Source organism: Equus quagga, chromosome 17 (assembly GCF_021613505.1).
Source record: "Equus quagga isolate Etosha38 chromosome 17, UCLA_HA_Equagga_1.0, whole genome shotgun sequence".
NCBI lineage: Eukaryota > Metazoa > Chordata > Mammalia > Perissodactyla > Equidae > Equus > Equus quagga.
In genome coordinates, this window is record NC_060283.1 from 4,237,667 (window position 1) to 4,253,737 (window position 16,071).

Here is a 16,071-nt window from a genome sequence, read left to right on the forward strand (position 1 = left end):
CGTGCCCACCCCGAACTGGCCAGTGGGAGCCGCCGGAAAGCACCAGGCGAGTGGCCGGCAGGCGCTCCCTCCTCGGGCAGCCCGCTGGAGCTGCAGGATGCAAGGGAGATTAACAGCTGGACTCGGGCCGCAGTGCTCGGGCCAACGTGACGTCACCAGGCGGAGAGATGAGCTCCCAGCGGGGCTCTGGGGGGGCTCCTGAGCGGGGCATTCCTTCCTGAAGCCTCATCCCGGCTCAGCCCCTCCTCCCCCTCCCTCCCCTCCCCCTCCCGCCGGGCCTGGAATTGGGTTTGGGGCGGGTTCTGCTTCCAAAGGCATCTCCTCCCGCGGCAGGCGGCAGGCGAGGGCTCTCCTCCACTCAGAGCTCGCGTTGTCCGAGGCTCGGGGCAGAGCTCTCCGCTGGCGCGCTGCCCCTTGGGTCGAGGCCGGAGGTGGGCGGCCACGGGAGGAGCCCTCTACGGAGGGGAGGCCTCTGAGGATCCGGACAGCTGCAGGTAGCTCGGCGGGCCCTGAGCCCAGGGGAGGGCGCGCGGGGACGCTGGGTTGCAGGGCGAAGGCCAGGTAGGGAAGGAGAATGTGGCCGGTGCCTCTGGGGTTGGCAGCCGCCCCCAGAAATCAAACGCCCCCCCCCCCAAGCAGGGAGTCCTGGGACCCCAGAGCAAGGCTGTCACTCGCCAGAGGACCTCCTGCAGCCCTCCCGCGGCTCCAGGAGTCCCAGGAACACGGGGGGGACTTTGCAAGTCCCCCTCCTGGGTGGCAGACCCTGGGATTCTGGCAGTGCCTGACCCCCAAGCAGTCCTCCCCTTCCAGCTCCTGCTCTGTCCTCCTGAGGGTGGGGGCTGCCCCTCTGTCCCTCCCCCACCCTCTCCAGCCGTCCAAGCGTGCTTTCTGGAAGGGCGGGAAGGGAACACCCAGCGGGCAGCATCCCAAGCATGGGGAGATGGTTCCCACTGCTCTCCTCTCCCGCCATCGGCGCTGAGCTCGGGCAGCCGTGGGGCCGGCCCCAGGGTCGGGGGACACGGAGGGACCAGCCTCGGCAGCCACAGGAGGTTGGGCTGCTGCGTCCCACCTTCCCCCAGGTGCTGTCATTGTCCCTGGGGGTTCGGGAAGGTCTCGCCCCCCCCCCCCCCCACCAGATAAACCTCTTAGACCCAAGCTGTGTGCAGGGTTCTCAGGGAGCCTAGAGGGAGAAACACAGGCTCAGCGCCCTGGGGGAGTGACAGCTGCAGGCTACCTCAAGGCCAGCACTCTCAGGCCAGGCCCCGGTGGTGGCCAGGCCAGAGCAAGGCAAGGGGCTGGGAAAGCGGCTTGAGAATCGGAGTCTGATGGTTCCCATTTCCCACATGGGCCTCACAGAGGACAGCCTCGCCTAATGGCCTTGAGGTCCCCGAATTCGTTTGGGGCTGGGTCGAGGTAGAGTGGGGGTGACAGGAGAAGAGCAACGTCCTGAGGCCCAGGCAGCAGGAGGCAGACAGGCGGCCAGGGGCAAGGTGGGGGGGTGTGGGGGGGCATTTGGGAGGCTTGTGTTTTGAAGGGAGGGTCAGGAGTGAGCTGAGCTGGCGGCATTTTTGTCTGCTTTACAGGAGTGCTGGCTCTGTCATAGGCCAGATCCTGACCTGAGGAGTGCACACACTCACACACCCCATACACGTGTCACACACATGTCTTTCCACGGCCCATGTGGGGTCCACTTGGCTTCCAGATCTCTCTGCACGAATGCAGCAGCTTTTCAGATTGCCTGTCGACAAGGCCAGGCCAAGGGCTCAGAGACACACAGGGACACCCGCACATCGAATCAATCAGCAGAGGTGAGGTCGCGCCCGGCCACGGGCCCAGCCCCAGCCCCAGACCAGCATCATGGGCAGGCCCCAGCCGGCTGCCCTTGGGGGGCACCTGGGTGGTGGGCATCTAGCCTGGCATAGGTGAAAGGGCAGGTCCTCCAGAGGCTGGACATCCCAGGAGGCCAAGCCTGGGGCCCAGCCCCAGCGGTCGTGTGCCTCTGGAAGGGCCTCTGGGAAGAGCAGGAACAGTGTGGGTGGGGCGGACCCAGGGCCAGGAAGGATGGGGTGAGGTGGGTAGTTCTGGGGCTGCAGCCACAGAGAAAGCTTGAGCCAGCCCCAAGAGGTGGAGAAGCATGAGGCCTGTCGGTGGCAAGGGGGACACAGACCCAACCAGAGTCAAGATTGAGCGGGGCCGGGTGCGGGGGAAGGCTACACGTGCAGACCGCAGCCTCCCCGGCTCTCTGCAAGCACGCAGCAGCCGCATCATGAACTCTCTCGCTTATTCTCGGGCACAAGAGCTCCCGCCGCGCAGGAAGCTACCCTGGGGCACTGGTGCGAGGCCCCCACGCCGTCACCCGCCTGCGGGGCGCGCACGCGTGCCCGCCATCTCCGGGAAGGTGCAGGGCCGAGGGGCTCAGGCATGGGCCGGGGACGCGCAGGGAGCGGGCCCCGAGTCTTCTGCGCGCCCTCCTCCGCCCGCGGCCGAAGGGTTAAAGCAGGGGGGCGGGCCACCGCGCGGACGGCCACCCATTCCAGCCAATGACGGGCGCGCCTGCCTGGGCCCGCCCTGCTGGAGGGGATCGAGGGGGCGCGCGTGGCGAGGGCGGGCGGGGCAGGAAGGAATTCCGAGGGAGGTGAGCCCGGCGGTGCTGAGCTCTCCTCCAGGCGCGGGAGGGACCAGGAGCCTGGCTGTGCCCCGCAAGACCTCTTCTCCACTCACAGCCTCAGTTTCCCCACCTTCACAGTGAGAGGCATGGGTGCTTGCCTGCGGCGGGCAGAGCCCAGGTTGGGGGACAGGAGTCAGTTCAAGGGGACCAGGGGCAGGCAGACCAGGAAGCTCTGCCCCACCAGGGTGGACCCGTCTCCTGCAGGGGCAACCCCTTCTGGCCTGTCCCCCTCCCTGGCCTCCCGACCTGCAGTCCTGGCTGAGTTGCCCGAGCTCCAGCCTGGAGCCCGGGGAACCCCAGCGGCCTCCTGGCTCACCCCCTCCAGCAGTTCCTTCTTCCCCAGCTCTCTAGTCCTGAAGATACACCAACCTCCCAAATTGCAGCGTGTGCCGTGGTTATGGCCGTGCCGCTGGGTTGGGGGCGGAGGGGGGGGGGGGGGGGGGGGGCGCCTCACCTCCCTGAGCCTGGTGCCCCCATCCTAGGGGCTTGATGAAACCTGACTCACAGCTGGTACTGAGGCCCAAACCAGGATGCTGGGTGTAGGCCGCTGGCACAGGGCCCAGATCCCAGCTGGTGGGGACAGTGATGCTGGTGACGACTGTCCTGCCTTCCAGTCACCTGTAGGGGAAAGACCAGACACCTTAGCATGTTACAAACACAAGGCCCAGCCAAAGCCCTCCTCTTCCAGGAAGGCTTCCTGCCTTGTGGGACTGACCGCCCAGAACCCCTGTCTCACCCTGGGGCCGAGCACAAAGGAAGAGCCCAGGAAATGTGTGTGGCTCATTAAATGCCTCTCTCTGGAAGCCCTGTGGCTCCAGAAATCTCCCAGACCGAGCGAATCAGGGAAGGGGAGGGGCTTCTTCCCCAGTGAGCTGCAGTCGGCATCCAGCATCAGCAGGGGTGCGCATGAGGAGCCCCGGCCCAAGGGGGCAGTGCTCTCTGCCCTGGACTCTGCAGGACAGTCCCTGTGCCTCCCACACCACCCGCCTGTGAGGGAGCCAGGTGATTGCTTGTCAGCCTTTCCTCTAAGGTGACACCCCCAGGGACCTGGGGACAGGGGTCTGGGAGGGGACGGAGAACACTGCTGCCCTGATGCGACCTTTCCGCCTTTGCCAGGTCCGGTGAGCTGCACACAGAGCCGTGAGGAGTCTGGACTCACCAGCCCTGGAGATGGCGGGAAACTGCTCCTGGGAGCCCCATCCCAGCAACAGGAACAAGGCAGGTGCTGCTGGGCAGCTCCCGGCGCTGGGTGCCCCGTGGGTGTGGTGGGTGGGGGCAGACCCAGCCCAGCGTCTCACACACGCCGACACCCTCTCTGTCACCCAGGCTCCGTGCTATCACTCGGGACTGACGGGCGGGCAGCAGAGCCCCTCTGGGCTGTGTGGCCAGGCACCGCTTCCCAGGTCCCTCAGGTCCCCAATGTCCTCGTCACTGAAGCAAGCACGGGGGACTGGCCACCCTCAAGTCTCCGGTGCAGACCTTGGGGGTGTCTGTTACCAGCCGTGGGAGGCCTCGCTCCATCTCTTCCCTGCCCAGATGGGGCGGTCAGCTACTTCCCACGGCCAGGCCCTGTCAGGAGGTCCCCCAGAGGGAGGCTGCAAGGTGGCCCCAATGTCACGTGCTCCCCAGAGTGTTGCCCGCCCTGGGCCATCCCGCTAGTGTTGCCCAAGGCCAGAGTCCGCCAGTCACGGGTCACCTGCAGTCTCCAGGCACCAGCCGCTGTGGCTGACTCTGACGGCCCAGCAGGCTGACCCACCCTCCCTACCTGCCCCCACTGGGCACCTACTTCTCTGAGGCCTTTGGAAACTGGAATTCCCTTCTGAATCCTGCGCAAAACACTCTCATGTTGGAAGAACCCATCGAGTTTACCTAGTGCGACCTCTTCCACATTTGGGGAAACTGAGGCTGACACCAGCATAGTAACTGCACTGGGGTGAGCCCAAACGTGGGGGCAGAGCAGGGACTCCTGCTCAGGGCCCTGAAACCCCGTCCACGGCACTTCCCCACGGTGCCTGTGGGCCTTTCCTGCTCCCCATGGTGACCACTGCGGAGTGGCAGCCACAGGAGGCAGAGATGGGACTGGCTGGGGGGTGGGGGTCTCCAGGAATCCCCAGAGAAAAGACAGCACCCAGGGCGGGGGTGCAGGCTCCAGAGCAGGCATTTTACAAGGCGGTATGTGGCTGGTGATGGCAGCTACACGCCCAGTGACTCACCCAGCCGTCCCGCTCTGACTCTGAGGAGGGGATTGCAGACTTTTTTCCAGGCTGCAGAGGCAGCGAACGATCTGATCTGTCGGATCCAGGCCCTGCGGCCCAGTTCCCTCCCGTCTTAGGAGTGTCTGGGTCTGGCTCCCCAGCTGACAGGAGCCTACTCTGTGGCCTGGAGTGGTCAAGCCACCAACAGGAAAGGCTGGGGGTCAACAGACAGACAGAGATGCCAAGCCAATAAATATAGTTAGAAGTTGATGGCTATGTGTCTCACCCGCTTAAAGTGCTTGCTCTGACGTCACAGAGTCTCCCCAAAGTTGTGCCAACATCCTTCGGTCTCTGCTTGCAGAGTCCCCTTGACCCGAGCCAGGCCAGAAGGTCCCTCCCCTGATTAGGGGAAGAGCGTGGGGGTCAGGCCTAGCTTTTCAGGCCCCAGCATTCTGCCCGAGCTTGGGGCCATCTGGAAGGTGGCAGAATTGTCCTGTCTCAAGAACCTTCTGGGAGAGTCGTGAGCCGTGGGAACTGATACTCGCATTGGTGGGGGAGGGCCAGGACCCGGTTCAGGCTCTGAGGGATGGAGTGCTGGGATGGATTAGTGTTGTCTGCCAGGGTGTGGGAAGGGACGTGAGTGCTCTGGGCGGCCTTGACTGCTTGGAACTCAAGGTCAAAAGGGACAGCCTGAGAACCGAATCCAGCTTGTGTGGTGTTGTGTTTGGCCCACGCAGTGTTTTTTTAAATGTGAACATTTAAAGATCAGGGTAGTTCACATTACGATCTGCAGTTCTGGCTTCTCTGGGGAAGGGGGTCACGATGCTCAACGGCTCAGCCCGACTGGCCCCCCAGCGCCTCCTTTGCTCAGGGCCGGTGCCTCTGGTTTGCGCCCCCCCCCCCCCCCCCCCCGCCAGTCTTGTCCCTGGCCCACCTTCATGCATACAGGTGCCAACCCAGACGTGGCAGGCAAGAATGACATTCAGCAGGACGCACCATAACAGCCAGGCCAGTCGTTCAAATACTGAAGTGCTTCCTATGGCGTGAAAAATAGCCACTAAGTCAACTGTGTTCCCCTCCCCAGGGACCCCCCAGGCCAGATCCAGTTCCCTCACCATTCAGAAACCCACGGGTCACCCCGGCCCAGCAGGAGGCTGCCTCCGGTTCCCAGGGTCTCTCTTTGATCCCACTCTGGGACAGGGTCCTGCTCCGGCTGGGGCCAGGGTCCACTTTTTGGGTTTTGTTTGGGTTTGGCTTTTTTTTTTTTGTAACTTACAAGTGATTTTATTTTTTTTAGTAAATATTTTCATGTTTTAGTGTGAAAAATCACAAGTATACAGAAAATCTGCGAGAATAGCAGAGCACGCCCCATACTTGCTTCCCCAATTCATTCATATTATCCTTTTGCCACATGTGCTTTCTCTCTATGGATCTCTTGGTAGCTAGACTTTCTTTCCCAGAACTATTTAAAAGTAAATTGCAGACACCAAGTCCCTTTGTCCCAAAGAGACTGTATCCTCTAAGAACAAGGACATTCCCGCACATGGCCACAGTGCGTTTTCCTGTTCGTAGAATGTGACGTTGACGCAATGCCAGCATCCCCACCAAGTTGATATTCACATTTCCCTGGTTGTGCCAATAACAGCCTCTAGAGCACTGGTTAGGTCCATCATCAAATCTAGGATGGCAGCCCTGCGTGTCCTGGGCATGCGTCTCTTTCCATCTGGAAAGGTTCTTCTGTTCTTTATCTTGCATGACACGGTCATTTTTGGACCACTGTCCCTTCTGACAGGTGGGCAGGCCAGCACCCGAATTAGGGCCTGATTATTTTCACTCCTGCAGGCCACTAGCTCCACTCTCTGGGGCACAGAGTGACATCACGGTGTGCAATCAGGGCTGTCCTGCTCCAGAGCCAGGGGCTCCACGGGTCTGTAACCAGGCCCAGCACACACCTGGATGAAGGTGCGGGTTTGGGGGTGGGGCCCAGCTGGCCTCACCGGGGTCTTCCCTGTGCACCTGCGCAGATGTGTCCCGGCGTGAGCGAGGCCCCAGAACTCTACAGCCGCGGCTTCCTGACCATCGAGCAGATCACCATGCTGCCCCCACCGGCTGTCATGAACTACATCTTCCTGCTCCTGTGTCTGTGCGGCCTGGTGGGCAACGGGCTGGTCCTCTGGTTCTTCGGCTTCTCCATCAAGAGGAGCCCCTTCTCCACCTACTTCCTGCACTTGGCCAGCGCCGACGTGGGCTATCTCTTTAGCAAGGCCGTGTTCTCCATCCTGAACACAGGCGGCTTCCTGGGTGCGTTTGCCGACTACGTCCGCGCCGTGTCCAGGATCCTGGGGCTCTGCATGTTTCTCGCCGGCGTGAGCCTCCTGCCGGCCATCAGCTCGGAGCGCTGCCTGTCGGTCATCTTCCCCGCCTGGTACTGGCGCCGGCGGCCCAAGCGCCTGTCGGCTGTAGTGTGCGCCCTGCTCTGGATCCTCTCGCTCCTGGTCACCAGCATCCACAACTACTTCTGTGTGTTCCTGGGCCGCCAGGCCTCTGGGGCGGCCTGCAGGCACATGGACGCCTTCCTGGGCATCCTGCTTTTCCTGGTGTTCTGCCCGCTGATGGTGCTGCCCTGCCTGGCGCTCATCCTGCACGTGGAATGCCGGGCCCGGCGGCGCCAGCGCTCCGCCAAGCTCAACCACGTCATCCTGGCCATGGTCTCCATTTTCCTCGTGTCCTCCATCTACTTGGGGATCGACTGGTTCCTCTTCTGGGTCTTCCAGATCCCGGCCCCCTTCCCCGAGTACGTCACCGACCTGTGCATCTGCATCAACAGCGGCTCCAAGCCCGTCGTCTACTTCCTGGCCGGGAGAGACAAGTCACAGAGGCTGTGGGAGCCTCTAAGGGTGGTCTTCCAGCGGGCCCTGCGAGACGGCGCCGAGCTGGCAGAGGCCGGGGGTGGCACGCCCAACACGGTCACCATGGAGATGCAGTGTCCCTCCGGGAACGCCTCCTGAGAGCCCAGCACCTGGAGAGGAGGCAGGATCCAGGAGCAGCCTGTGGCCTCCAGAGACCCTTTCCCGCAGGACAGGAGCTGGGCAGCCGCCTTGGTGCCCGAGGGCAAGGAGAAAAGTCTGCTTCCCACACTCCTGCCTCCTTCTCCCTGGGCGAGGCTCTGGGGTGGCCAAGGGACCGAGCAGCCACCTGCAAACAGAGCCCATGGCCCCACTGGGCTCTCCCAGCCATACTCCTCCTTCAGTGACCCATTATACAGAAGTTGTCCCAGGCAGTGGGCCAGGTGGTGGCCTGCAGGCTGGTGAGGCAGAGAGCAGGGGTCACCCAGCCCCGTCCGACTCCTGCCCCTGTGGTCAGCCCTCCTTGGAAATGACACAGCTGGCACCATCGCCATCCAGCCAGCAGCTTTGTCCCCGCCACTGGGGCACTTGCTCTTCCCATTGCATCTTCTCAAGGCAACATGAGCGAGCAGACCCGAGGGAATGGTGCTTTCTGGGAGAGGGTACTGGCAACCCACCCTGGGGCTCTGCCTTTCTGCCAATGATGTCCCGCCCCCGCCCCCAGATGAATCCTCTGCTGACTTTCCTGGGACAGTCTTGGTCATGGCAAGCAGCTGGAGACGGAAGGGACCTTCGGCCAGCTGGGGTGGGTCACTCTCTTTTCGGACTCCATGCCCGCCAGCTCCAGCAGCCTCCAGAGTGCACGGTGTGTCCGAGCTGCTGTCCACCCGGTCCTCAGGGCTCCGGGCTCCAACCCCCACCCGAAAGTGGGCACTGGCTCTCCCTGGCCCCCCAGCCCACCTGCAAGCCCCGCGGCCCCGCGTAGCCGGAGCAAGTTTGATGAGAGACCATAAATGTGTATCAATAAACGTTTTATATCTTGCACTGAAGAAGCCTCTGCCCTCTGTCCTGTCCGGGGTCTGTTCCCACCGTGAGGACGCCCTGGGGCAATCGGAGACTCCGAGGGAGCCCTTCCTGCTGCACCCCGTCACCCTGCTCAGCACCCAGCTCCTGCGCCCCTCTCCTGCTGTCTGTCTACACCTCGGGGTGCCCCCTGTGCCAGCTGTCTGTCTACACCTCGGGGTGCTCCCTCTCCTGGTACAGTGTCCACTCCTCGGGCAGAGGGAGCTTTGGTCAGCCACATTGTTCTGTGCCGGCTCACGCCAGTGCCACCCTTGCTCACCCACTGCAGCCCCTGCTCCCCTGGGAACCTGGGTTCCCGCCCCCACCCCCCACCTCACTGCATGCCAGGCCTGTGCCGCTAACATGGTCCCTGCACGTAGGTGCGCAGTGTGTCCACACAGAGCCCCCCGGGGCGGGCAGCTGCATCATCTCTTACTGCTCCCCTCTCACCTGACCTCTCGGGAGGCAGGGCTGGCCTCCCTGCGCCCGGCACCTCCCTGCTTCCCACAGTTGGCTGGAGCCCGCCTGGAGAGAGACGGCCTCCAGCAGGGCCGGGCTGGAGGCTGCCTGACTGCACCCCCGCTCCCATCAGTCAGCCCCTGGAAAGGCCCACCTTGGGCTCCTGCTGTCCAGCCTGGGACTTGCTCACTGCCTGGGCCCGAGAAGAAAGCAGGGCAGAGGCTGGGGGCCCAGGTCAGGAGCAGGGCCCTCCCCTGCACAGAGCCGGGAGAGGGGCGGAGGGCGGCTCTCCGAGCTCCGGCCAGGAGGCATGGCTGATGGCGGGAACTGCCCATCGAGGGCACAGCACCGCCAGGGCCGGCATTCTGCTGCAGACCCTGGGCCCACACTGTCTCACTCTGGGGGCCCCAGAGCAGGGGCTGCAGCGCCAGCCTCTGGTGGACGGACCCCCCAAGGGCATTTCCTTGGTGACTGGCCCCCAGACAGCCCGACTCGTCCCTCCTGGCCACCCCCGCGGCCACTGCACCAGAGGTCTCCTTTCTAACAGTCCCAGCCACTCCTCCCAGCAAGGCCACGGCTCTGCAGAGAGGGGACCCCGTGTGGTCCGGAGGCGGAGGTTCCAGGAGCTTCAGGTGATGGAGGTCGGGGTCCTGCCCGCCCCCCTCCCAGCACGGGGGCTGCCCCCTCCCCATCCTTGCCTGCCCTCCCCACACCAGTCAGAGAACCTCAGAGGAGCAGAGTTGGAGGCCACCCATCTGACACTTCTGGGGACTCTGAGAAGCCAGGTGGAGTCCTGAGGACACATGTGAGGGAGCGGGGTCAGGACCCATCCACCTCGAAGTTTCTACCAGGAAGAACACAGCCTCCACACAGGCAGAAATGCCTCCCAGGCCTGAAGGTGGCCAAGGCGGCCGTCTGGGGGCCTGGCTCCTCACGGCCCGGTGAATCGCAGTCCTGGGAGTTCATCCCTTCCTCAGGAGCCCCCACCCCAGGCCTCCAGCCCTGAGCCCCTTGTGGGGAGCTGCCTCCCAGGAGCTTGAAGGGCCCCCCCCGCCAGGGTCCAGCTGCCGCGGCTCAGACCCAGGCCCGGTGGGCAGACGGGCAGCCCTCCCCCACCGCCAGGGCCTGGAGGTCAGGGAAGATGCTTGGCCCATAGATGAACATGTATCTGCCCTTAGCGGGCGCGGGGCCTGGGAGAGTGGGGGGTGAGCGCTAGGTTCGGGTTTCTCCCAGCCTCTCAACCCTTCTCCTGCACTATCACTACGGTTTTGCTAGGGAGCAGCCTTCCTTTCCCGGCCCCATCCCACAGCCCCGGGAGGATTCCCGCACCTCCTGTCCGCGCGCTGGACCACCTCATCTCTGAGCTAATGGAGGGAGATAGCACAGAGGATGGCAGGAGCAGAAGCAGCTGGCCCTCCAGCACCTTCTCTTCCCTCCCTGGTATTTAATTATTAAAGAGGGCCAGGGCGGGGCGGCAAGCCTCTGCTATCCCCTGCCCCAACCCCCCAGGAGGCACAGCTGGGCCCCCAGCGCCCCACCCAAGCCTCCTTCTTTCTGGGGGTCTGTCTGGTAAAGGCAGGAAGCGCAGGACATCCGAGCAGCCCAGATTGTCACCCTGACACTGTCTGGAGCCAGGGGTCTGGCCGTGTCCCCTGACAGCTGCTGGTCAAGAGAAGAGCAGAATTAAGATTCAGGGAGCGGGTATGGCCGTTCCTCCTAAGGAGGTTCTAGGGAGCTAGAAGGAGTGCTGTCTCCCTGCCCAGGACTTACTGCCACCACAGGATGTACAGGGTGGGGTGAGGGGTGACGGGACAGGGGGTGGGGGCCACCACCTACTAGCCATGGGTCTTTGGTCCCGCTGTGCCTCAGTTTTCTCTTGTACTACAGTTAGGCATCAGGGACTAGGTGGCAGGAAGGGAGAGGGTGGCCAGTGAAGGAGGGACATTCACGGGAACAGCCTATCCCAAGCGCCAGTGGTTGGGGCAGTGACTGCCATTATTGAGCACCGACTGTGTACAGTGGACCCTGGGCAAAGAGCTCCATGTCCAGATCTCGTTGAGTCTTCACAGCAGGGCTCCGCGGCACAGCCTGAGAGCGCCTGCTGCCGGAGCACGGATGGAGCTCCTCGTCCAAGGTCAGTCCCGCTGGGTGGACAGCGCTGGTGAGAGCCCCCAGTCACCACCCACAGGCTCCAGCACAGTGGCGGTCCTGTTCCCCTGGAAGCTCGGGCCTCCCACCTTTGTGTTTCCCACCAGCAAAGCACTGGGTGTTGGGGTTCAGGGAGATGCATGGAGTAGAGAAGACACGCCCATCACGGCCACAGGACACCCCAGCCGGGCTTCGCTGGATTTCACAGTGGATGGAGACCAAAGGACAGGACGGCCCGGTTTCAGGCGTCGGCATCTGACATGGGGATGGGGTGGGAAAGGGACTTGAGCTCTACAGAGAGCACAGCACACAGCCAGAGCTGGCGCCTCTCCCCATCTTCATCCTCCATCTTAGTGAGAGGAGACGGAATGTCTCTCTGGCACGGGCCCAGCTTTCCCGAATCTCCTGCCAGCTGTGGTTTTAAGATAACTGGGGTTTGCTATTTTATGCCAGAATTTTGCCAAGATCTTTTTTGCATCTGCACAGCTTGGTTCAGAACCCTCCCAGGATCCAAGGGGTTCATCTAGAAGGCGGGACGGAGAGATGGTTTCATTTACGGTCCAGCCTCTCGGTACACGGGGAGAAGCCCAGGACGAAGGACATGTGCCCTTCGTCATGTTGGTGACGGGCCGGGAAGCCAGGCAGCATGTTACAGAGATCTTCCCGAATCAGGACGACCGAGAATACAAGTGCAAAATTATTATATTTTAAGCCAGGGGGGGCTGGAAAGAAGCCCGTAGAGGCTTGGAGAAAACAACACGGCACAGTTCGCAGAATTAAAACTCGTGGAAAACTCTGCTTCGGTGACTCAGAATGCCAGCGAGAAGTTTCCTGGCAGTTCAAGAGGAGGCTTACCTACCCAGGCTGACTTTTTTAAAAATCTTGGTAATTGATCTAATTGCGGTCTAATTTACATACGATAAAATACCCCCATTGAACGTGTAGTTCAGTGACCTTTGACCCACGTATGTATGCCCGTGTCATCACCAAATCAATATATAGAGCGTTTCCATCCCCCGAAAAAGAACATTTTCATCACTCCCAGCTGAAGTTTCCTAGTGCCCCAGGGCATCCAGCCCCTAACCCCCCACCACGGGCAGCCAGAGGCAACTGTTCTTCTCTGCTTTAGGAAGCTCGGCCTGTAGATTACAGATTCATTTCATAGGCACATTTGTATACGGTGTCAGCCAGGACCTTGGTGACAAGTAACAGAAACCCGAGATCAGTCCAGCTTGGGGGGTGAGCGTGGGGGTATCTGTGTGTCCAAGGGAATTTCCTTGCATACCAGGGACGTTCCAGAAGTGATTTTCATTTCAGACATAGTTGGATCCAGGGCCTCGAATCATGTTCTCCAAGTTACTTCTCTTCTCTTCCTGCTTCTCATTTCTGCTTTGTCTGCGTTGCATTTGTTCTCAGTCAATAAACTCAGTGGCAGGTAACCAATGGCTCCGAGTTTACATTTGACGGATTCAGCAATCCCAGCAGAGAGACACTCTCTTCCAGATAATTGTAACCGAAGGACCGAGGATCCTGCTCTCTGGCCAGGCGCCCGTGACACGCCCTCCCCTGGGTGGGGAGGTGGGGACCGGGGATGGAGGAGGCCCCCGCCCTGTCTCACCAAACCCAACAGGCTGAGAGCTGGGAAGAGGGGAGTTCAAGGTAAAACCAGGTGCGCTGGCAGGAAAAGGAGATGCCGGCAGGCAGAGTGGCGAATGTAGGCGTGGTCCCTCCCCGGACATTCCACCACCCACACAGGCGCTGGGTCCCACATGTGATGTTCAAGTGCTCCCACCTAACACCAGTGGCTGTATCGTTCACAGCGGCACATGTGCTCCCCTTCACCCCAGGAGAGAGCCATCCAAAGTCAAGGCCAGGGACTGCGTCCCGTCCTGCACCAGCCCAGGAGCTGCGGGCTATTTGCATCTCTCTCCACCACATCCAGGGGTACTTCCTCTGGGACTGGTACCCTTTGGCCAAATTGATGAGGATCAAGGCTGCCCCAGGGAGAAAAGCCCAAGGTGTCCTGCCCTACATACTGATCTATATCATCCTCCAGGAAGCATAGGACGTCCTGACCGGATCCGATCTGATTCTCATCCAAAGTCATAGGACCACCTGATAACCAGACCCCACCTACACTGACAGCATTTTAATGACATTTTTTACATGATCTTCCTTTGTCTTGTAAAGAAATAACTCACATACCTACCTGTGCCTTATAAATTTACCCCGGCCCTCAACCCATTGCAGCTCTTCAGCATCCATGGGTCCTGTCCCCAAGCCCGCAGCTCTTCACCGCCCATGGGTCCTGTCCCCATGTGGCAGCTCTTCACTCCCCATGAGTCCTGTCTCCATGCAGCAGCACTTTACTGCCCATGGGTCCTGTCCCCATGCTACTCCATGCTATTCTCTGAATAAAAGAGCACTACTGCCAGACCTTCAGAGCCCAAGAAATCTTTCTTTCGACTCCTCGGCTCGCCGAGCCCGCATCAAAATGATGACAGCTCTGAAGACACGCAGAACAGAACACAGAAACAACACACAATGGTGTTGGTCCCCTAGCCATTCTGTACTGGACAGGAAGCAGGAAGGACCAGCACTGGGAAGTTCTTGGTCAGCCAATCAGCCTGGTAGCCAGAATCCAAGAGGGCCCCCAACAATCCGCCTCCTGGTATTCAGAATCTCCCTGTGAGTGTGGGCTGGACCAGATAACTTGCTTGCAACCCTCCGAATGGAGCAAAGATTATGATTAAGGCTACATGAGATTGTGACTTCTGTCTTTTAGCAGACTCTCCCTCTTGCTGGCTTTAAGGAAGCAAGCTGCCATGTCATGAGCTGCCATCCTGGAGAGCCCATATGGCAAGAGCAAGGGCAGCTTCTGGCCAACAGCCAGCAGCGAGCTGAGGCCCTCAGTCCGATAATCTGCACTGGGCTAGTCCATTAGCAAGAGCATCTCTCCACGCGGGAAGTTACAGGCAGACGTAATGGCCTCTCCCAGGCCCCAAGAGCCCGCTTCCCTCCAGCGTCCTTCCCTAACTGCCTGCGATGGGGTCTGCTGGTGCTCTGAGGTCTCCTCGGCTGTCCCAGAAGGCCTTCAGGAAGGCAGGTATCGCCAGGATAGCATAGGAGACGGAGGGCCCTCCACCCTCCTTGCACCCCAGCCCCAATCTCCATTGCCCTGCAGCCCAGCCCTCTTCTGGGCGGGGAGCCGGGGAGGCCCCGCCTGGCCAGGCCCATTAGCCCCAGCCAGCTCTTCTGCAGGCCTCCCCGTGGGTGGGGCGGTGCCATCCAGCATTTATACCTCAAGCTCCCCTTCCCACTTCTCAGAAGGAGCTGGGTGAAGGTTCTCCAGGGGTCCCGGGAACAGGGCTCCTCTGAGGCCAGTGTAGGGGGCAGCGGAAGACAGCTCAGAACGGCCCTGTGAGCAGGGACTGGGGCGGGAGCCGCTCAGCGGCCTGGGCCAAGAGGAGCTGCAAGGCCTCCAAGGACCAGAGCCAGGAGGGGACCGGCCACCCTTCTCCAAAGGACGGAGCGCCGTGTCGCAGAGCAGGTGAGAGGCCTCACGTTTTTCCTGTCTGGGTGGAGGCAGGAGAGCACCATGTGACAAGCGATGCTGTGCAGCCCCACCAGGTGCGGCTGGAGGACGGGGAGCCTGAACTTCTCCCAGGCTGTGTCTTCTAAATAAAACGGGGCTAACGAAGCCGACCTCACCACCGTGTAAAGCGACGAGTTCATATCACCAGGCGGGTGTCTGCCACGTGGAGAGTCCCCATCAGTGGTGATGGCAGAGCCGGGACAAAGGTGAGTCACGCAGGTGGTGAGGGAGCACAATTAAGGAGAAGACATACAATTAGTTTTTAAAAAGGCAGCTTATGAAACAACCGGGTGATATATTTTCATTGAAGGAAAAACAGATTTACAGGTAAGTGCACGGAAAACAACCTGCAAGGATATAAACACAGCGTTAAGGGTGATGCTAATGGTGATCCCCAAGGTGGGGGCAGGCAAGGCTTTCTTGCTCCTTCACCACTCGCGTCTTTTAAAGTAAGACTGGTTTCCTGACAGTAGTGGGAAATAATGCATTTCCAGAAGTCTTTAGTGGAAGAGACAAAAATTCAAACAAGGCTTGGGAGACAGGAACACTAGCCCTAACTCAACAGAGTCAGTATTTTAAACCGTCAGCCATCAACAAGTCAGGACTGAGCATCCCCTAGAGGCAGGCACTGTGCGCGGGACCAGGAGGACCAGGAGGGCGTGACTCCAGCACGGGACGGAGGCAGATGCAGGCTGGCCTGTGGGGCTTGTGGTCCAGCTGACAGCCAACTGAACTAGCGTGGGAAGACCGAGCAGAGGGAAGGAGGACCGTGGCATCTGGGGAGTACCCAGCGTAGCACTTCTTCTAGGGGCCCCTCCACGCCTATTGAGCACCCACTGTGTGCCAGCATCTGATTCAGGGCAGCTTAAACAGCAGACACTTATTTTCTCCTATTTCTGGAGGCTGGAAGTCTTGAGACCAAGGTGCTGGCTGATTGGGTTCCTGGTGAAGCCTTCTTCTTGGCTTGCAGACTTGCAGACGGCGCCTTCTCACTGTGTCCTCACATGGCGGGGGAGAGCAAGCGCCCTCTGGGGTCTGTTCCTGAAAGGACACTAATCCTATTGGAGCGGGGCCCCACCCTTATGACCTCATTTACCT

At 60.9% G+C, this 16,071-nt stretch overlaps 1 protein-coding gene across 6 annotated transcripts; it reads left to right on the forward strand.

Annotated features, from left to right (window-relative positions):
* The first annotated feature begins 303 nt into the window (after positions 1–303).
* On the forward strand, positions 304–8,758 carry MRGPRF (MAS related GPR family member F). 6 transcript variants are annotated; one of them, XM_046644760.1, is made up of 5 exons: positions 304–494; positions 1,584–1,808; positions 3,357–3,670; positions 3,785–3,886; positions 6,888–8,758. In XM_046644760.1, exons 4-5 carry the CDS (start codon positions 3,839–3,841, stop codon positions 7,869–7,871), a joined length of 1,032 nt encoding a protein of 343 aa, XP_046500716.1. In that variant the 5' UTR covers positions 304–494; positions 1,584–1,808; positions 3,357–3,670; positions 3,785–3,838; the 3' UTR covers positions 7,872–8,758. The 6 variants fall into 6 exon arrangements, with proteins under 6 accessions (XP_046500716.1, XP_046500719.1, XP_046500715.1 ...); XM_046644763.1 differs by having other exon boundaries at positions 1,703–1,808; XM_046644759.1 differs by lacking the exon at positions 3,357–3,670.
* Positions 8,759–16,071: the final 7,313 nt, after the last annotated feature.

Coding starts and splice junctions, on each gene's coding strand:
- MRGPRF (XM_046644760.1), top strand. CDS start 3,839: ATGGCGGGAAACTGCTCCTGGGAGCCCCATCCCAGCAACAGGAACAAG. Junction 3,887..6,887: donor ATCCCAGCAACAGGAACAAG/GCAGGTGCTGCT, acceptor GCACCTGCGCAG/ATGTGTCCCGGCGTGAGCGA.